The sequence below is a fragment of the Bos javanicus genome, chromosome 5 (genome assembly GCF_032452875.1).
Source record: "Bos javanicus breed banteng chromosome 5, ARS-OSU_banteng_1.0, whole genome shotgun sequence".
Classification (NCBI taxonomy): Eukaryota; Metazoa; Chordata; class Mammalia; order Artiodactyla; family Bovidae; genus Bos; species Bos javanicus.
In genome coordinates this window covers 30,549,968-30,571,865 of record NC_083872.1, presented here as the reverse complement: position 1 = coordinate 30,571,865, position 21,898 = coordinate 30,549,968, and the positions used below count along the sequence as shown (strand labels likewise).

The following is a 21,898-nucleotide window of genomic DNA, read 5'->3' as shown; positions in this document are numbered from 1 at the left end:
TTCTCCATTTATTTGAAAGCTATTTATTGACACCATTTGCCGTAAGACCTGTGAATTCAAGGGTGAACAAGACCTGGTTCACGCCTTCATGCATCTCAGATTTTATAGGAGGAGACAGAAGGAGTGGTTAAAATACACCTAGAGTGGTACAGGGCAGAGGGGCTCCGAGGAAGGAGCAGCCAGGGCACCTGGAGGGAGGAGGGAGAAAGGTTTCACAGGAGAGGCGACTCTTACTACACGGGCTTCTAGGGAAACAGATTTGGGGTCAAAATAAGGAAGATTCTTCTAACAGAATTGTGCACAAAAGAACAGGCTTTCATGGAAGGCCCCCTGTCGGGAGGAGCCTCTCACAGAGCTGTGACAGGTGCGAGGATCAAAGAGCCTCCACCGAGGGTCTATTATGTATCGACACAGGAGCCAATGTGGACCGTGGAGATTTCACTCTCACTTAGCTACCTGGGGGCATCAGCTCTGGTGTGAATCCCTCCCACTGAAGCTGAGTTAAACCTTACACGCACATACACACACACACACCCCCCAAGCCAGAGCCATCTAAGGCGACAAGCAAAAGGTAAGAAAGGAGATGTTTCTGTATCATTATTACTTTTATTCTTATTTCCTGTCAGACACAGACCAAGAGGGTGAGGCCAGGGAAGGAAACAGCGCGGACCCCGGGAAACTTGAAGGAGCTGAGGCCTGAAAGACTTGTCTGGGAGTGTTCTCTGCCCTCAGACATTCGAGAGAGAGCTCTGGGGCTGGGGGGCACAGGGGCGGTTTCCAGCAGACAGGTAAACAGTGTCTGAGACGCGACAGTGATTGGACTAAAGGGGACAGCAGGAGGGTGGTCTGGGGTGATCTGAGAAGAGCCCGGCATGAAGGCCAAAGGCCAGCTCCTGCCTGCAAACCCCAGGCTCCGTCTGCTTCTCCTCCTCACAATCAGGCCCTGCTTTTCCTCAGGCAGCCACAGGGGGGCAGCAAAGTGCTTGTGTGCAATCCCAGGTGGGTCAGGCAGGGAGAGGTGGAGCCTTTTGTTTGGAATAAGAGTCTGGGTCATCCTGACTCCCCTGGGAGGTAAAGCTGAGGATGGGAGAGCCATGATTCCTGGGGCTTCCCCAGGTGATACAGGAGCCACACCTGAGCATGGGGATTGGTGCTGGCGGCCAGGGACTTGTGTATACCTCCCTAGCCTCCCCTCATCTACAATCCCCAAGAGAGGCTCCTTTGATTTGTCTTCCCCTTAGTGAGAGATCTCCCACCCACATCACAGATGGTCAGGTTCCTGGTTGCCTCCAGCTTTATCAAATCAACCTGTCGCTTCCCAGGCCCAGCCCCACCCTTGCCAAAAATGTGAGGGGCCAACAGGTTCCCCTTCTCTTCTGCAGCTTGTGGCACCTGCCCAGCTTGGGTTTCTCTGTTTCTCGTAATCCTGCATTCCTGTTCCCCGCCCTTCCTCCTTCCAAGATCCATTCAGGTGTCCCCAGGCTCCTCGTGCTTCAGTGTAGGTGGAACGGAGGGGCCTCAGCCCTGGCTCTGCTGCCAGCCCAGCAGGTCACCCTCTCAGGACCCAGAACAGGGGCCTCTGCAGCATACTCTGCTTTGAGGGGCCCTGACTGGCCCCCTCAACATCGTTTAAGGCTGAGTGGAGTGCTTGCCTCCCCCTCCCCATGCTTTCGGAACTTAGCCTCAGAAGAGCTTCTCAATCCCCAGTGTCTTCATGAACTGTCCTATGAAGAGGAGGGCTTGGATCGGTGGATTCTGAGAAGTATGACCAAGGCCCAGGCTGAAAATTACAGGGCAAGGGGTGGAGGAGATAACCCCTCCAGAACTCAAACTAGAAATCAGAAGAGGAATCAAGGGACCTCAGAGGAGAGGTGATTAAAAAAAAGTCTGTGCAAATATGTGTTCTGGTGCCTCCCTTTGTGGCACTCTGGCCACGGTCTTCCATTTTGCTCATAGAAAAACTGAATCATAGTTAGCAAGAATCATTTGCTTAATACCATGAGCCCCTTGGCAATGAAGCACCAGAATCCTTCTTCCCAGCTTGTGTCTAGAAGTTGGAAACTACAGAGTGCAAATCTGGTGGTGGTAGCGGGGGAGGGGGGAGATGGAAGGCCAGGGAGGGGTTACTCAGGACTACAAACTCCCCCGAGCTGTCAGGGCCTGACCACTCGGTCTCATTCCAGCCGCCATCCGGTCTGTTAGCTGTAGGATCTTGGATCAAGCCTCTCCATCACCTCAGCTCTCCTCTGTGCCATGGGCATGTGCAGAGTACTTCCTTTGCAGGATCGCTGTAACGGGTTAATTTAGACAGCACACAGGGAGCAACCCACCCGTGCTCTCAGTTATCTCCGTTTCACATACCAACACTACCACCATCCATTCTTGATTCCCTCTCTCCTCACATCCAAGATGGAACAAAGCTTCACATGCTTCTGCAATATTTCTTACAAGTTGGAGATAGGAAGGATGGAGAGGGAGGCGTTGGGAATACGTAGATAACATACCTAGTTACCCTCCCCAGGGGCAAAGAGAGCCACTGGCATGTGGGAGGAGAGGCAACCCTGGAGGGAGCAGTCAAGGAAGGGTCCAGGTATCCACTCTGAACCTCCATGACTCCACCCAGTAACTTTCCACTGGCTGAGTTAGCCACTAGCCAAGGCAGCTTGCACACTTCCCCCAGGTGTGGCCTCCTGGTCCACTCTCCAGCAGACCTGCAGGGGGCTGGTGGCTGACGCACACAGTCTGCCTGAGATCTCAGCTGCCTGGAGGCTGATAAGGAGACCTGATCCCATCACATGAGACCAGCCAGAGGGACTTGCCCTGGTTGTTAGCATCAGCTGGACGGTTTCCAAATTGGAGAGATGAGGAGATAGGAGTGAAATGGCCTGGACCTCTGAACTGAGTGGTCAGAGAAGCTAGGAGTAGAGACACGGGCACTGCCAGTGGAGGCCTCAGGAGGCCTGGCTGGGGATAAGCCAGCAACTGGCAGTGGATGAGGGAGGTTTTGGAAGTAAGATGGGCAGAAAGGCCTTGGGGAAGGGCTGGAGGCAGGGCCCAATTTCCTCCTGGGTCAGGGGGTCGGGGTGGGTGCTGCTGGCTCAGCAGTCAGAATAAGTCTCCTTTTCCCAGAACACCCAGTCTTCCAGCGCTCAAGCCCTTAGTCAGCCTCAGGCCTGTGAGAGCAGGCTGGGGATTTAAGAGAAGACAGTGAGAAGACGTTGGTCTCAGTCCTGCCACATCTCCCAGGAGGACGCAAGTCTGGGAGAGTCAGCAATGCTGCAGAGCCCAGTTGCTTGGCTGCTTGCTCCTTTGGAATCTCAGGACAGGTCTCCACTCAGGAGCAGGGCCCCCCTATACCCACCTCCTGCCCTGGTAGTGCTGTGTTGTGACCCAGAAGGGTAGACCAAGGCAAGCACAGATGGTACTGGTTTCCTGCCCCTCTCTTCTGCCCCAGGGCTCAAGTGCCTAAAACAAGCCCCTGGTCCCAGAGCTGAGGGAGGCTGGGCAGCCTGGGACAGCCATACTGTTTACCCAGTACCCTTGCCTCTCCGCAGAGCACACACATCTTGTCTCCCAGTTGTCCTCACCACCACTTCCTTACAGAACATCAAAACCTAAACTGGAAGGAGGGCGAGGAGGCAGGGGTTGGGCACAGGACAGTGTGCCCCAGGGTCCCACACTGTGGGTGGCCCTAGGAGGAATCACAGTCAGGTTGCAGGCTTCAGCTGGGCTTCCTGGGGCCTCTTTCCCACATCTGAAATCCTGCTGGGCTTCTCCCACGCATCCCTTGGGTCCTCAAACCCAGAGGGGCCTCCAGCCTCGATGGTCCCAGTCTGGGAGAGGTAGCTGGGGGAAGGGTGGCACAGGGGACAGTAGGACCGGGTTCCGCAGGGCCCCTGGTGGCATGGGTACAAGCTGCAGAGGGTGGGGTTGAGGACAGTGAGTGGGTCGGCCGAAGGCTGGGCTGGCAGCTAGCTTTATATCTCGGCTTGCAGGAGCACAGGGAGGGTCAGAGGACCAGCAAGGGGGCATTCTCTGAAGGAAGGAAGGAAGGGGTGGGAAGGGCTCCTTATTCCCGGTTGGTGCCAAAAAGCTGCAGGAAGAAGGTGAAGATATAGATGATGTCTAGGTAAATGTTGAGGGCTCCAAAAATATACTCTTCGGGGCTCAGCGAGTGGCGTCGGCTACCCATCAGCAACTGGGTGTCAAAAGCCAGGAACTGAGGGAAAGAGGAAGAGAGAGAGAGAGGTCAGAAAGTCTGATCGCTGTGACACTGACCACTGACCCACCCAGGCCCACCCCCGATACTGTTATTACCTGCAGCCTGGCTGCCCAGTGATCCTCCTGAGAACTTTCCCAACACCTTCCATCCCTAATTCGACACCTATTTACTGAGCACCTACTATGTGCCAGGCACCGATGTGACAAAGAACAAGACAGACCAGATCCCCGACCTCACAGAGCCCAGAGTCTAGTGGGTAAGTAATTGTTAGTATGATGAGTAACCAAAGAGAAACCCAAAATGCCACCAGGGGCTGATGACAGGAACCTGACCTATGAGTGTGTCAGGTGTCAAGGAAGGCTTCCTGGAGGAGGGGACCTTCAAGCTGAAGCAGAGTCTTCTTGCCATTCCCCTCAGGGCCCTACTCTTAGAGGACAAATAAATCCTCTGTATAATAGTGAGCGGGGAACAAGCACTTGTTCTGTGCTTTACAGACATTCCCTACTTCATCCTAATAACATCAGTATCCAGTAAGGATTCTCCCTTTCCTAGAGGAAACCAAGGCCCAGAGATGTTCAGTACATAACCAAGGTTACACAGCTGGGAAGTGGCAAAGCCAGGATCCGAACCCAAGCAGGCTGACGCCAGAGCCCGCTCCTTGAACTGTTCTGCCCTGTGGTTTACGGGCAGTACCCAGGGTTACTGTGTCTTCTGCCAGGAATCAGGCTCCCCCGAGAGCCCCAGCAACCTGCTCAGAACTGCAGAGACCACGAGGAACACCATGCCATGCCTGCTTTCAGGGTCTCACCACTTAGTGGTGGGCACTTACGGATGATTACCGTATAACCTCGGAAATGCCATAATTAGGGCTGATTGGGCAGGAGGAAGGTGGCCCAGGAGAAGTGACTCTCTACCTGCGGCTTGCAGGATGAGTAGGGGTTTGCTAGATGAAGTGGGCCTGGGGAAGCCCTGGAGGTGAGGGTGGTGGTGTGAAGAATGAGGAATTCACCGTGGGGAGAAGTGGGGCAAAAGGACAGACTGAGAGAGGCCGGAGCCCAGGGGCCAAAGGCTCCAACAGGGAGCAGCTCCAGCCTGTGGGACATCAAAGCATGTCACCCTTGAGGGTGGGGAGGTGGGGGTGATTGCAAGTATGGGCTTGAAAGTCAGACCGGCTTGAATTCCAGTCTCAGTTTCGCCACTCACTCACTCTGGGACTCTGGGCTAGGCTATTCAGTCGCTCTGAGCCGTTGAGTCCAACTCGGCAGAAGGGAGATGAGTGTGCTCACCTCCCGAGGTGGTTGTGAGAGTGAGATAATGCTTGCGAGGTGCCTGGCCAGGTGCCCAACACCTGGTAAGCACTTAATGAATGGTGGCTATTAGTGTGGATTTACAGTTATTGTCTGCAGGAGAGGTGCCCTCTTGAGGATATGTGTACGCTGTGCTGAGACACAGGTGTCTCCTGCCACTCATCAAGGAGGCAGAACTGTCGCCAGGGGAAGCTGGGTGGCCTTCGCAGCAGGAAAACAGAACCACAGCCAGGGCTGAGGGGGCTGTGTTCAAGGCACAAGAACAGGACTGGAGTCGGAACACCTAGGTTTGGTCTTTAATACCTCGGAGCCATCCCCCACCTGACCTCAGTGTTCTCATCTGCAAAATGGGACGGTAATGATGACCACACCATGGTGTGATTTTGAGGGTTGATGTCTGACAGTGTATGTGGCATCAACTTCTTATTCTTTAGTGTCATTCCACTCCATTCTACTCTGCTTCTTCTCTTTTCGATTTGGATTCCCAGGTAAAGCTTTCTTGTGTAGGGAGAACAAGCAAGGAGAGGGGCTGACTCAAATGCTCCAGGCTGCTCAGTGGTCACGACTGCCAGCACAAGTTAATAAACTGCCGATCTGGCTTACCAATCATTGCTTGCTTGGTTGATTTCCCAGAGCCTGGTCACCCCTGGGTGAGCTAATGAAATCAAATCTCTCAACCTAGAAGGCTTGAACCTGACCCTGTTGGAGGGGTGATGGGGGGCTGCTCACCAAGGAGCCACCTAGAACAGCCAGCTGGCTTTTCTCTTGGAGAAAAGTATTAGTCACTCAGTCGTGCCCTACTCTTTGTGACCCCATAGACTGTAGGCCACCAGTCTCCTCTATCCCAGGGAGTAGGTTACCACTCCCTGCTCTGGGGATCTTCCTGACCCAGGGATCAAATATGGGTCTCCTGCATTGTGGGCAGATTCTTTACTGTCTGAGCCACCAGGCAAGCCCTTCTCTTAGAGAAAAGAGGGATGAAATGGATCCTGTCCCTGCCTTTTGCGCATGGCCACGGATGCTGATCTCCATGGGCTATATGGGAGAGTTTGCTCCAAATTTCCACTCCACAGCCCAGTACCACCCACCACTGCAACTTCATGCCTATTGAGCCAGCTGAAGGGTTTCCATTCATTTATTCCCAACAATATTTAAAGTGAGCATCTACCATGCTACAGGGAATTGCCTTCAGAGCACTGACTGTCTAATGAGAGCAAAAAACATGATCAGAGATTACGCTATGAGCATGGACGCACATAGGGAAAAGTAACTTGATAATCTCCCTGGGTGATGAGCACTGTTAACTAACGTCTTGGCTGAGAGCAGGTATCTTGGTTATAGTTAGCACCTTAGCTGGCAGCCAAGATCTCGGTTGAGAGCTAACAACTCAGTTGCCCGCTAACACCTAAAATGACAGCAGGTGCTTGAGTTGCGAGCCAGCTGGATATGAGACCCTTCAGGAGGGACATGGCGGTCAGGGGTAGGAGCAGGATGGGGGTGCTATTAACTTACATCTGAGCAGTCTTCACACACTAGTGCTTTATCTCACTTGCCCAGTTCACCCTAGGAGGTAGATAGTATCATCACTATTTTACACAGGAGGAAGGGAGGCTCAGAGCAGGTGAGTGACTTGCTGATGGCCACTTATCCAGCTGGAACCAGATTACCTGTCTCCTACATCCCGAAAGAGACGGTGGGGGTGGGGTGGGCTTGCAGGGAGGGAGGAGGCACGTGCAGATGGCACAGAAGACAAAGGCAGACTTTCCTGGCTCACCCTACTGGTCAGGGCTGGACCTGGCCAGGCCCCCCGGGCCACGCAGTCGGCCTGATCCTGGAGCGCCCAGGCTTATGTCTGCCGCCCTCCCGGAGGTGAACTGGAGAGGCTCTGAGGGAGCCATGCCATGGAAAGGGCAGCTCAGAGCCACCAATGAACAGGCACTGGATACAAAAAGCTGAGGTTATAATGGGTTGAATCAGCATAAAAAATAATACGTGGACCGTGTCCATCCCACAGAAATGCCAGCAGCACACCCAAAGCTGTTCAAGGCAGCGTTGCTTCTAACAAAGAAACCCTGGAAACAACCCCAAACTCGATCAATTGTGCTGAGGCAGAAATATCTCTGATAACATCTATTATGAGAAATGAACAACGGACAGAAAAATCCATATCACATTAGCCCCTTTACCTAACAAAAAACCTATGACATAGAAGCTACCTAGCATATATCTATAAAATGCATATAGAAAGGTCTGGAAAGAGAGACAATTAACCACAGCAATTACCACTGGGAAGGCAGGGAAGGATATGGCATGACGACATTTGCTTTATGTTTATTATTTAAGGTTAAAAAATGAAATATATGAATAAACGTATTCAATTCCTGGGTTTGAAAAACCCCCTGGAGAAGGGCATGGCAACCCACTTAGTATTCTTGCCTGCAGAATCCCAGGGCCAGAGAAGCCTGGTGGGTTACGGTCCATGGGGTTGCAAAGAGTTGAACATGATTTAGTGACTAAGCATGCACGCACATACTATATATTAGAACATTTTAAAAGAAGGGTTAAAGTAACACAAAAGAAGAGTTCATGAACCCTTTCATTTAATTCTCACCACAAGCTCCTGGGGCAGATATTGCATAATCATCTCTACCATGGAACTGAGGAGACTGAGGCCCTGAGAATGTAAGTGCCTCACCCACTTCACACAGCTGAGAGGACAGTCAATTCCATTCTCTTTCCACCGTGTGACATCACTTTGGGGCATGGGGTGTGTGTGTGTGTGTGTGTGTGTGTGTGTGTGTATGTGTGTTTGTGTATAAGGATGGAAGAAGTGGGGAGAAAAGTGTACCCAAAGTTCATGGCTAAGAGCCCAGCGGGCTACCTGAGGAGTGCAGGGAGCGCTGGGCCCACCTGCTCCTCACTTTCTGGGCTAAAGGGTGAGACTGGGCTCTGAGGATTCCAGAGAAAAGAGACTAACCGCCAGCTTTAAGCCCTTATGCCCTCGGTTGGGATGTAGGACAGGGAGAGGGCACCTGAGTGGAGACCTGCTTCAGTCCCATAGAAGATACTTCTCCTGTCTTCAGTGGCTTGGGTGTTAAAAGTTTAAACAGCACAGGGGACTTCCCTCATGGTGCAGTGGCTAAGACTCTGAGCTCCCAAGGCGGGGGCCCAGGTTCAATCCCTGGTCAGGAAACTAGATCCCACATGCTGCAACTAAGAGTTCATATGCCATACCTAAGACCCAGCGCAGCCGAAGAAATGAATACATATTTAAATAAAAGAGCAGTTCTGGTTTTTTGTTTTTGTTTTTGTTTTTTAAGTTTAAACAGCACAGATGACCTCTGCATACTGCAGTCCTGGGGAGCACCTTCAGGTGGGCCACCACTACCAAAGGAACAGGGTCTGACAGGGTCTGGACAAGAGGGGAGCAATGTGAGAAGGCAAGTAAAAAAGGAAGGGTGTGAATGTAACAGAGCTCAAGAACATGGACTGGGGAGTCCCATAGACTTGGGTTCAAAGCTTGCCTCTGACCTTGGGCAACTGACAACTGCTGCTGCTGCTAAGTTGCTTCAGTCGTGTCCGACTCTTCGCGACCCCACGGACTGCAGCCTACCAGGTTCCTCCGCCCATGGGATTTTCCAGGCGAGAGTACTGGAGTGGGGTGCCATTGCCTTCTCCAACTGACAGCTACTAACAGGTAATATTATTGTTCACTGATGACACGCCAGGCACTTTCTCAGTGCTTTGTATATATACTGATTCACTTACAAGTCACAAGCTATGAGGTGGGAACTATTATCTGAATTTTATGGATAAGGAAACAGAAGTACAGAGAGTGACATAACTCAATCAATCCACCCAGCTTAAATGTTGCAGAGAACGGATCTGAACCCAGATACTCTGCTCCAAGGGTTTCCCAAGGAGCGATAGTGGTAGAGAGCCCGCCTGCCAACGTAGGAGACTTAAGAGACAAAGGTTCAATCCCTGAGTTGGAAAGATCCCCTGGAGGAGGGCATGGCAACCCACTCCAATATTCTAGCCTGGGAAATCCCAAGGACAGAGGATCCATGCGGTCGCAGAGTTGGACACGATGGAAGCAATTTAGTATGCACACACAGTGCTCCAAAATCTGGGCTCTGAACTACAGGGTTAACATGTACGACAAGAGCGAAAGCTCCCAGGGCAGCTGAGAAACTACCGCATTCCAGGTGCTCAGCTGTCTTCTTTTTTCCATTTATATATTATCTTATTAAGCATTACCACAGCCTTGTGAAGCAGTTAATATCAGCCCCATTTTAAAAACCAGGCACAGAGAGATCAAGTAACTTGCCCAAAGGTCACAGTGGCAAGAGGATGAGTGAGGCCTTGACTGTGGTTTGGGTGGGGTGCCCATGGTCACCTGGGGAGCTCCCCGGAAGGCCTCCTGCGAGCACCTCCCCCACTCAGGCCCATGTAGATGCGTCCTGTACTGAGCCCTACTGGGACTCTTAATCACCCCTCCTTCAGTCCACAAGCCCTGGGGCAGGGGGTTTCCTTCACCTTCTCCGAGTTAGGGTGTTGGTTTGAAGGGCTTGGTTTGAGCAGGGCGTTGGTTTCTGAGGATTAGTGTCTGAGGAAGTGAGACTGAGGTGAGGCGCAGGAGCGGGGCACGAGCGTACTTTCCTCCTGAAGGAGCAATTACTGGTCAATCCACCCTCCATCCTCCTGCCCTCTGAGGAATTCATTTGGACTCCAGGGTTCAGATGAGGCATCAGGTGGGGTATCAGGGCTGCTGTGGTGGCAGAGGGAGGGCTGCCGAACAGAGAAGGTTCTCTCACGGGATCCCTTAAGCTCATGGAAACCAGTGAGGCAAAGGAGTCGCCAAATTCTGAATGAAATAAAGTCTGAAAGAAAATCATATCCCTCCCTCAGGTCTGTGTAGCCATTTTTACTTTTCAAAGTGTTTCTCTAACTGTGAAGAAGGCAGGGCATCTACCATAGCCCCCACGAGAAAAGCAGGGCAAGTGGTGGGGTAGGGCAGACTGGGTCTCTTCCCTGAGCCCCTCAAAGACTGGGGAAGATTCCTAGGACACACGGATTCCCGGGTGGACCTGGATGAAGAGACTGCCTGAAGCCCAGCCTCTGGATGACAGAGGCTGAGAAGGCCTCTCTGGACCCTCCTGATGTGAGGGGACAGACCTCTCCAGGCCTCCATCTTTCCATCTGTGAAATGGAAAGGGAGACAGAATAGAAAGAGTGCTGAGCTGAGAATCAGAAAAAGGGGCGTTTCATCCAGTCTGGCAGCCATGCGTGTATCATGTGTATGTGATGTGTGTATGTGATTGTGTGGTATGTGTATGTGTGTGGACTATATGTGGGGTGTGTGTGTGGTGTACATGTGGTATGTGTGGTGTGTGTATATGTGTGACGTGTGTAAAGTGTGCATGTGTGTGTGGTGTGTATGTGTGTGGTGTGTATGTGTGATGTGTGCAAGTGTGTATGTAGTACATGTGGTATAGGTATGTGGCGTATGTGGTGCATGTACGTGATGTGTGTATGGTGTGCATGTGTGTGGGTGTGTGCATGTGTGTATGTGTGTGGTGTGTGTGTGCTGTGCATGTGTGTGTGGTGTGTATGTGTGTGTGTGTGTGTGGTATATGTGGTGTATATATGTGATGTGTGTATGGTATGCATGTGTGTATTTGTGAGTGTGTGGTGTGTGTATATGTGACTGGGGTGTGTAGGTCTGTATATGGTATATGTGGTGTATATGTGACATGTGTATGGTGTGCATGTGTGTGTGTGATGTATGTAGGTGTGTATGTGGTATATGTGGTGTATGTGTGTGACGTGTATGGTGTGCGTGTGTGTGTGTGTGTGTGTGTGATGTGTGTAGGTGTGTATATGGTATATGTGGTGTAGGTGTGTGACGTGCATATGGTGTGCCTGTGTGTGGTATGCAGGCACGTGGTGTGTGAGTCTGTTTGCGCTCTCTCTGGGCCTCAGCACAGGAAAGTCCCTGCCAGCTCTGAGCGCTCACGGTCCTTCCCGGGGACTGAGGACAGATGGCTATGAGTGCCCCCTCAATGGCCAGGAGTCAATACCCAGAACTGGAGGCCCAGCCCCTCTACAGAAGGAGCATCTTCCCATCCAAGCTTCACTCACCCAGACACCATCAGACCCTGACACATCCTGTACTGACCACGCAAGTGCTCTGGGCCGCCCTGTCCTTGACTCTGGGACACTGCAGCGGCCTCCTAACTAATCTCCCAGCCTCTGTCCTACTCATGAATCTGGCTTCTCACTCATCTTCCTTAAAGCACAGGAACGAATGTTGCCAGAGGTCCTGAAACTGGCCAGGTGGGACAGGCAGAAGAGAGTTCTCTTTCCACTGGGCCTGTCACCTAAAGTCCTATTCCTGGTTTCTCCCCAGGTACCAGGGCTTGGCTTCATGATTTCAGGGGCTGGGAGATTTCACTTCCCCAGAGCAGGACCAGCTCTGAGGTAGAGCACCTGCCCACAGTCATGTAGGTACCGAGGTGCTGCCGCAGCAGAAAGGCAACTGTCCAGGCCCTGCGTGCTCGCTCCCTCTCTCTCTTCCTGCCTCAACTCTCCTGCTCTGTCCCAGCCCCTGCGCCTTGCCTCACCACCCCAGCCCACCCATCATGCTCCCCTGCCTCGCTTTCCATCAGCTTCTACAAAAATGCACTCAAGGAGGGGACATAGAAGGGAGAGGAGAATGGGGCCACCCTGAGCCCAGAAACTTCCAACTGACTCACCACTTCCACTGGCATTTGAGTCTGGTGCCCAGAGGGGGGTTACAGGGTAGGGCGATAGAGAAAAACCCAAGCCTCTCAAGAATGTGCCAAGGCTAGTCAGGGTGAGGCCCAGGAGGGGCCCATCCCTGCCAGCAGGACCACGGCCCTAAAAGACCTTGGCTCCCCATCTCCCCAGTCTCAGCCTAGTCCAGCTGGGAGGCCCTGTTATCCAAGACAACAGTATTTCGGGGAGGGGCTGAGGTCTGTAGGAGAAAGCCCTTTGCTTTTCACAGTCCTTCCAAGGCCCAGGCTGGTGGGGCTGGGGCGGTTCTCACTGGGGGCTGGGCCCTCCTCTAACACTTCTCTTCCCCCTTTTCTCACACATCCTCCCCGAGGCAGCAAGAGGGGCAGGGATCGCTGAGTGACATCCTTGCCTAGCTACAGTGCTTGGAGCACCCTTCACGGTGATGAGAATTCGCCAAAGGCTAGGGTAGGAGAAGGCAGGATGGACAGATCGAGAGACCAGGGGTACTGGACACCAGTTCTGGGGATAGGTTGGACCACAGATTCCAAAGGACAGAAGTGATGCTGGAAGCAGGATCAGATTGAGGTCAAGGACCTTCTGAGTTGAGGTTAGTGGAAAGGCACGGGAACCTTAGTTCTTATGGGGCTGGGCCTCTGTGGGCCTCCATCCACGTGAAACTAAGAGGGAGGGAGGGGAATGAGTCCAGTGGCCCCTCCTTAAGCCTCCCCACGCCGTGGGATGGGCTGCAGGTCTTCCTTCCTTTGACCCAGGTGACAGAGGGCAGGGGATGGGGCTGGGGGACTGACGCCACTGCTCCTGACCACTGTTTACATGACTCGAAGGATGAGCCTGATAGAGGAGAGTCAGCGTGTTGCTCTCCTAACGAAACATTAATGGGTAATTAAGTGCAATGGTTCCTCCTCCCCTGTGACTCACAGGAGATGGATGCCTAAGTCAGCTGTGCAGTCATGCTTTCTGTGCCTCACTCTGGCAGTGCCTCAGCTGGACCTGACCTCTCCGGAGTCCGTTCATTCTGAAAACATCTAGGGGTGCCAGCTGTGACCCCTAGGCTGTGGATAGAACAGCCAGCCACTGTTCTAGACACTGTGGATGCAGTGACAAGCCAGCCAGACCCAAATCCCTGCCTTCAAGGAACTTGAATTCTGCTGGATGGAAGACAATAAATAAACCAGAAAAATATACAGTATGTCAGAGGATGAGATGTGCGATGGAGAGAAATAAAGGGAGCAACCTGTGGGCATGCCTACATGTGTGTGTGTGTATAAACACACTCAGCACACAAGACTGTAAACAAAGCAAACACTTGAAGGAGGGGAGATGGGGAGCGGTGAGAAGATCAGAAGGAATCGACAGAGGCAACTACGGGAGCAGGGACCTGGGGCTGGGAGTGAGCCTGCCATCCTAGGGAGCACAAAGGATGCTTGTGGCTGCAGCAGAGTGGGCAACCAGGAGCGGGAGGCATGAGGTCAGGAGGGCCTGCGGGCAGTGGGCAGCGATTGCTGGAGGCCAGGTGCAGAAATGCTGCTGCTGCTGCCAAGTCGCCTCAGTCGTGTCCGACTCTGTGCGACCCCATAGACGCCAGCCCACCAGGCTCCCCGTCCCTGGGATTCTCCAGGCAAGAACACTGGAGTGGGCTGCCATTTCCTTCTCCAAAGTGCAGAAATGATCTGACCTCCTTTAACAGTGAACAGGAGCCCTCCCACTGCTGTGGTACTGACACAGACTGCAGGGGGCAGCACCCAGGGGAGGCATTTCGAGAATCCAGGTGGGCCATGGTGGCGACGTGGACCAGGGAGTAGCCATGAAGGTAGAGGCAAATGCTGGTGTGCCTGGACACCAAGTGAAAAAGAGGCTTCTGGGGGGAGGGCGTAAACAACTGTACCAAATGCTGCCAAGAGTCGAGCAAGACAAGGACTAAGAAATGACCACTGGGTTCAGTCACAGGGAGCCCACTGGGGACCCTGATGAGAACATTTAAAGAGGATTCAGTCTTCCCTGGTAGCTCAGCTGGTAAAGAATCCGCCTGCAACACAGGAGACCCCGGTTCAATTCCTGGGTCAGGAAGATCCCCTGGAGAAGGGATAGGCTACCCACTCCAGTATTCATGGGCTTTACTGGTGTCTCAGACGGTAAAGAATCCATCTGCAATGTGGGAGACTGGGGTTTGATCCCTGGGTTGGGAAGATCTCCTGGAGGAGGGCATGGCAACCCACTACAATATTCTTGCCTGGAGAATCCCCATGGACAAAGGAGACTAGCAGGCTACCATTGATGAGGTCGCAAAGAGTCAGACGCGACTGAGCGACCAAGCACACACAAGAATGATGGAGTGGAGAGAAGGGAGGAAGTGGGAAGAATTGGAGACAGCATAGATTCCCTTATAAGAAGCTTTGCTCTAAATGGGGGGACTAGAGGCAAATGTGAGTTAAGGGTGTTTTGTATTGCTATTTTTTCAGTTGGGAGAAATTACAGCCTGTTTTTATGCTGATGGAAAAAATCCAGTAGAAAGGACAATACAGATGGTGCAAGAGAAAGAGGGGGAACATTGCCAGAGAGATCGCCCCAGCCTCTCCCCACTTCAAGCCAACAGAAGTTGTCCTCTTTGAGGGGGATGATGGGGGTTCTGGAAATGGCAGCAGGCTGGGCCCAGACAATTGGGTCCTGCCCTAAATCTGCCCTTTACTGGCAGTGGGACTCTGTGCCAGCCCCTTAACACCCGTGACCTCAGGTATATCTAGAAAGCAGGTCTTCTAACAGCAGCATTGCCTCCCTCCCTGGGATGTGATGGAGATCCCATGAGGTAATACGTGTGAAAGTGCTTTGTAAAATGGAAAGGGTGGAACCGATGGTTGGGATTGTTTTTATTATTTCTAATAACAAATGATTATTAAACAAATTTAAGGGATTACTGTTCACCCAACCCTACTTGTCTGCACAGTCTCCCTGCACAGCTGACGCATGTGCAGCAGCGAGAAGCCAAGCACACTTCTGACCCTCCCTCGGTGATTGCCCTCCTCCCACTCTGCCCTGCCTGGACCCCTCTTCTTCCATTTGTCCCTGCAAACACCGTTCTCTGAAGCTTCCCCAGTCTCACTCCCCTCAGTCTGGCCCTCCTGCTTCTTTTCCTCCTAGGCTGACTCCCCTGACCCATCCTTTTCATTGAGATTTGTCTTCAGCAGGTACTATCTGCAGGAAAGGCTTCCCTGATGGCTCAGCAGGTAAAAATTCTGCCTGCAATGCAGGAGATATATGAGATGTGGGTTTGATCCCTGGGTCAGAAAGATCGCCTGGAGAAGGACATGGCAACCCAGCCTGGAGAATCCCCATAGACAGAGGAGCCTGGCAAGCTACAGTCCATGGGGTTGCAAAGAGTCGGACATCTCTGAGCGACTAAACACACACACACATCTGTAGGAAAGACTGCTGGTCCAGGAACCAAGAGCAATTAGTGTCACAGGATAATCAACCATCCTGGTTTGTCCAACCTTGCAGTTCCTAGGGGCTTTCCCCCCCAAGAAGGGGGACTTTCAGTGCTGAAACCAGTAAAGTTCTGGGTCAACCAGGATGAGTTGGTACCCCTAGTCTTGACCAAGGCTACGCTAGTTGATTTACCATTCATTGTCTTATGTCTCCTGCATTGGCAGGCGGGTTCTTTCCCACTAGTGCCACCTGGGGAGGGATTTAAAGCCTCTGAGCTCAAGTCCCTCATCTTAATTTGAGAACAACAGAACCTATTTTATAGAGCTACGGTGAGGAGTTAGTGTATGTGAAGCGCTTGCTGTGGGAGAAGTAAGTGCTCAATAAAATATTAACTACCACTGTTATCGTTATCACCATCATTAACACTCTCAGCTTGGTGAGGGCAGCCAAGGACAAGTTCAATCTACATGCATCTGTCACAGAGTACGTGGAATCTCCTTTGCTCCAAGAAGTCTTCCCAGATTACCTCCAGGAGACAGCCAGGGCTAACTTAGTCCATGTGGTGGGGACACCCTCACTTTCCTGCTCCCACAAGCGACACTGAACCTCTCCCCAGGAACCAGGGGTACCTCTTCCCAGCTCTGTTTAAAGTGTCAATTCTGCTGTTACAACCTTCCATGCCCGTGCACAGGTCAGCTGATCTGTCTTGGAGACCTGAGCAGCACTGAGTCCCGCCCCTGCCCACTGATGCTCCATGGGGCTTCAGAGAAGTGGACCATGAGGAAGATAGGGACAGAAGAGGGGCCTGAGGAGGTGGTGGGGGGCTGAAAAGGCGGGGCCCCGGGGGTACACTCACCAATGTAAACACGCCTGCTCCCAGCACGGCATACACTGCGTGGAGCCAGGGCACCTGCAAGGCAGACAAAAATATGGACTCAGGGAGGGTGAGGGTGGGCGGTGGGGGCGAGGGGCAGCGGGGAAGGGAGAAGGGGTCAGTCCTGAGAATGGTGGATGAAGGACAGACCTCCCCAGTGGGGGCCCCCTCTCTCACCGCCCCCCTAACCCAGCCCTAGACTGAGAGGTCCTTAACCCTCTGGGCTAGGGGAGCCCCAGAATAATAGTGATTGTGAGGGGCTGGCAGGGGAGCTCCCGACTGGCCAGCACTTCTTCGCTCTACACACAGCCCCAGGCTGAGGCTGGCCCAGGGTGACTCATCCTATGGGGCCCTGTCATTCTCCCAGCCTGAGTCTGGCCGGAGGCTGCGCCCTCCTCCCATTGTGCACTCATTCCTGGGCTCTCGGTCCCCCTGTCAGGACCCCCTGGCTCTGCCTGTGGGGGTGAGGGTCTCAGGGAGAAGCGGATAGACTTTAGGCTGGGGAGGAGGGGCACCTGGAGTCCTTGTTGCTGAACTTGATGGGATTGTCTGCCCCCGCTTCCCAACCTCTGCTCCCCCTGGGGGCCTCAGTGGCACCTGGCCGTGTGCGGAAACCTTGCAAGAGGTGCCAAACCAGCCATGCCCTCTGTAGGGCCTTCCCCTAGAAGATTCCTGGAAACACAGGCATCCTATGAACCTGACCCGGGTCAATAAAGGGTTCTTTGAAGCTCTGGGCCCCTTCCTGTACCCCTCCCCCATCCTAGATACACAGAGGGCCCCCAGGCCAGCTCCGGCTCCTCCCTTCGTCAACAGGATCCTGGGAAGAGCCAAGGAAATGCCAGAACCAATCCTGATGTCCTGGACTGGGAGCCAATACCTGGGGGCTGGGCAGGATGGGGTAGGGAAGGGGCAGTGAGGAAGGCTGCTCCTGGCCTGGAAGACAAGGGGTGGTGGGGACCAAGAGGAGCCTGGGTGCACGCACAGCACTGGGTTCAGCTGGGGTCCAGTAGCTGCTCTCTTGGGTTCCCAGGATTCAAACCCCCTCCTGTGATGCCCTCGGTCTGCCCCTTCTCCACCTGCAGCAGCCCGAGTGCCTGGAATAGGTCACTGAGCCCCGAGCAGCCCTAGCTGGGTTTCACCGCAAGCCAGACACTTAAAGAGCTGAGATTCGACTGTTCCCATGGATCCCGTCATGAGGTGAGGGTGTGTTTAGAGCCCTGCCGTCTCACTTTCCACCTGCCTGGTCAGCCAGATCCTGCCTCTCTGGACTTGACTGATCCCCCCAGAGTCCCAGGAGGCCTGTCCTCAGGGCCCCTCTGGGCTTCGTAGCCCCATGGAACTCCAGAGCCCCTCCCCTGCCTAGGGTTTACAAAAGCTCCTAGCCCTCCGCCTCAGCCTCGCCTCCGCCCTAGCAGGGAGGATAGGAAAGGTGAAGCCGGATGTGGCTTGTGGAGCGGGCAGGTGCCCAGACCTGCCAAGAAAAGCCTGTGTTTGCTTACACTGCCAACAAGCCCATGGAAGGTGCCAGGAGGGGCAGGACTGGATGGCAGGCTGTGAGGCCTTGGCTCCGGGCCTTCCCTGGAGGGCGCAGGAGGAAGCGGCAGCCTCCGGCCAGCGATCCCGCCCCCTTTATCCCCAGGGGCGGCAGGCAGAGCCAGAGACTCACATATTGGAAGGGCAGGAGGATGGCCAGGATGAGCCCACTGAAGAAGAGGGTCATGAGCAGCACGAAGAGCACACCTTGGCAGGATGTGAAGTCGAACTGCAGGGATGGGCTGAGCGTCAGCTGCAGGGCCCCTCAGGCCTGGACAGGGCAGCCCGGCGTTCCTGGGGGCCCTGGCCAGAAGGCTGAGGCCTCAGTGGCAGGCTGCCTTCCAGTGCTCACCCCAGAACCTGGCGTTCCGCCCCATCCACTCCAGGTGCCCTCCCCACAAGCTTCTCATCCTTGTGACCTCTCCCCAGCCAGGGATCCAAGCTCGGAGCCTGCATCCCACCTGCCTTCCCAGGCCCACGGGCCCCAGAGCTGACCTTGGTCTGGAAGCTGAAGACGGTGACCGAGAGGCAGACGAGGGCCGTGATGCTCAGGCACAGCAGCACAGACGTGGTGTTGTAGTAACTGCAGGACCCGCAGGCAGGGGCTCAGCTTCAGGGCAGGGCTTCTGGTCTCCCCCGGCCCTCCTCCCAGGCCCACCCCCTTCTGCAAGGACCTGATCCCACCTCCGTGGGGCCCACCTTCCCTCCTTTCCCATGATCCTCCCTCTCCTGCCTCCCCATCCTTTCTACTGGAACCCAACCTCCCAACATGCTTAGGACTCGAAATCCTGTTAGAAGGATCCTGAAGAGGTGGTGGTGGTGGGGTTTGTGCTGGTGTATGGAGGTGGCTTTCAGGGAACTGCATGAGCATGAACCTGGGGTCCTTTCAGCTGCAGCTTGAGAGGTGTCACCTTGCTGTCCTCCGTCTCCCACCCCAACCCCGGCAGCCTGGCCAGGTCTTGGAGGCACTGTCCAGTAGAGTGCAGGAGGAGTGGGCTTGAAGCCAGCATTTCCTACCTGCCTGCCCCTCCCCAACACCTGCCTAGCCAGCGCTCCCAGGAGGGATAGTGTTTGGGGCAACTCCCCCATTCTGCCCATCTGCTTTACCTGGACAACATTCCAGTGAGGTAGGCCATGGACAGGGTCTGAAAGGAGAACAGTGTGAGGGAATGGTGGGGCCCAGACACCTTCAAGGGCCAGCCTGGGTCTCCCCGCCTTGTGCGCACCCCTCAACTCTGAGTCTGCTTTGTGCATATGCGCTTACCTCCAGAACTTCATCTGGGGAAGGAGGTCTCAACAGGCCTTGAGCCAGCTGTCCTTTTGTTCTTTTGCAGCCCTGCTCTTCCCCTTTCCTACGACCATCCCCCTTGTTACCCACAGCTCTAGGATTTCCCACACAAACCTCTTAAAAACAAATCATAGTGGAAAGAGAGAGTGGATGGACTGGAGAGAGGAAGCTCATTTGGAAAGAGAGGGTGAATTGTCTTTGAAGAAAAAGTGGGGTGAAAATACTCCTGCCTCCTTCAGTGACCTCATCTTGGCTGTCCCCAACTCCTGGCCCTCAAAACTCACTCTGCATCCCTGCTCCCTCCATCACTACAGCATCTGTCCCCAGACACCCCCACGTCACTTACAAAGATGGTCAGGAGGATCAGGTTCCAGGGGAAATGCCTCCTGTAAGGCAAGCCGCCAAGTTCAGAGGAGAGTGGGGTGCGGGCAGCACAGACCAGGGCTCTGCAAGCTCACCCCCACTCCTGGGGCACATCCCCATGGGCTCCCATCTGTCCACTCACCCTTCCCCAACCTTTGAGGTGCCAAGGAAACAGGGGAAGGCAGGCCTGCTTAACAGAGTCCAGAAAATGGGGCTCTCTTAGGGTGCACAGCACTGGTGGCAGGCAGGACTGGGGCCAGAACTTCCAAGATCCTGCTCATGTTCCCACAAGTTCCCCCCTCCACCATCTTTACCTGGGTCCAGAACAGCAGGCCAGGGTCAGGTAGGTCGCAAAGAACACAGCACTGCGAGAGACAGACAGACCGGGGAGTCAGCTGGTCTTTCCTGAAGCCTTTCCACTCAGTCGCCTGCTCAACCCACTCTCTGCCCACAGGACACCAAGCAAGGTGCTGCGGGTCAGGGGCAGGGATTGGTTAAGCCCACAACCATCCTAGAACCTTGCAACAGACAGGGTGATAGTCTAGTTCCAAAAGAGAGGAAGGGGAATAAGATGAGCCTACTTCTAGAAATCATGAATCCTGGGTGCCATAGGATAGCTAACCACCCAATCCAAAGTGGTTTTCCTCCAGATAGTATCTTATAACTTGTGTGTGTGTGTATATACACAAACATATATATATGGGCTTCCCAGGTGGCCTGGTGGTGAAGAATCCACCTGTCAATGCAGGAGACACAAGAGATGCAAGTTTGATCCCTGGGTCGGGAAGATCCCCTGGAATAGGGAATGGCAACTCACTCCAGTATTCTTGCCTGGAAGATTCCATGGACAGAGGAGCCTGGCAGGCTGCAGTCCACAGAGTTGCAGAGAAAGAAACGTGACTGAACACGCACACATGCATGCGTATATATATAGGTGTATATGTATAGTTTCATATATGGAGTTCATGTAGTGTTCTCTACGTGCCAGCCAGAGAACTACATGCTTTATGAATGTTGACTAATATAATCCTCACATCGTCTCTGTGAGGCTCATTGAGGCCAGCCGACTTGTCCAAGGTCACACAACTACCACAACAGCAGAGGCAGGGTTAGAACCCAGGCATTCTGGCCCCAGAGTCCTCACTTATAACCACTTACCCCACACTGCCTCCTTCAGGCCTTTCCCTGGACCTGTTGCTACTTGTAACGATCTTGTTTTTCCTGCCAGCACCTGGCACAGTGAGAAGTACCTATGGCATGAATTTCTGGATCCGGTGGCCATGTCCACCAGGAGACTGGCAGGAAGCTCAAGCGAAACCCAGAGACAAGGATTGAGGGTTGAGGATTTTCTGGAGAGCAGTGGAGGTGGAGGCCAGTCCAGGAGTGAGGAGATGAGGGCTGAGGACCCAAGGGTGGGGCATGATCATGCCTACCTAGATTGGTGCCAACGCCAATGCATGGTCTCCAGTGCCCAATGTGCCCTCAGACATGGCACCTGTCATCCCTCCCCATCTCTGTCCTCAGTTCTCTCGCCCATCCCCTATGGCAGCAACGCCAACCATCCTCCGCCAGCTTCAAACCTCCCAGGCTGCCTCACTCTCCTGCCTGGTCTGCCCTGATGTGTCCCAGAAAGATCTAGGATGAGGTGGGGCGCCCCGGCTCCCTGTCTGCCACCTGGAAACATCACGTCACGGATCTCTGTGTGCTTCCTCCCGTCCCTCCTCTCATCGCAGACTAATCCCCCAAGCCTCTGGGTCCCACACCCTCCTCTGTCCTGCCATTGACCCTCACACACCTCCTCAGCTGTTCTCCTGAATCTTTAAACAACACCTTTAATGGTTCTAGCTACTGCGACATTATCCACCCTTATAGCCAAGCTTCTTGAAAAAGTTGTCTCTGTTGAAGGCATTTTCTCCATCTCATAATTACTCCTCAACAAACCAGCCTGAGCCCCAGCTTAATGAGAGCTGCCTTTGCAACATCACTATGACCTTGTTGAGTCCAGTTGACACTTGTCCATACTTATCTTTCCTGGCATCTCAATATCTGATCTCTCACTTGTTGCCCTGGTTCCACAATGACATAGCCTTGGGTTCCTGCCTAACTCC

The 21,898-nt window shown here is 53.7% G+C and overlaps 1 protein-coding gene across 2 annotated transcripts in view; it reads right to left on the bottom strand.

The window, feature by feature from the left end:
- Positions 1-586: 586 nt before the first annotated feature.
- Positions 587-21,898, bottom strand: part of FAIM2 (Fas apoptotic inhibitory molecule 2) — a 33,714-nt gene continuing 12,402 nt past the window's right edge. The window contains exons 6-12 of one of the 2 annotated variants that reach the window (XM_061416178.1): positions 20,105-20,155; positions 19,774-19,813; positions 19,247-19,284; positions 18,635-18,722; positions 18,273-18,368; positions 16,589-16,642; positions 587-4,219 (exon numbers count right to left, since the gene is read on the bottom strand). In XM_061416178.1, the coding sequence (XP_061272162.1) occupies positions 4,070-4,219; positions 16,589-16,642; positions 18,273-18,368; positions 18,635-18,722; positions 19,247-19,284; positions 19,774-19,813; positions 20,105-20,155 (517 nt within the window). In that variant the 3' untranslated portion in view covers positions 587-4,069. Of the gene's footprint in view, positions 4,220-7,059; positions 7,093-16,588; positions 16,643-18,272; positions 18,369-18,634; positions 18,723-19,246; positions 19,285-19,773; positions 19,814-20,104; positions 20,156-21,898 lie in introns of those variants that run through there. The other variant, XM_061416179.1, reaches the window with a different exon arrangement.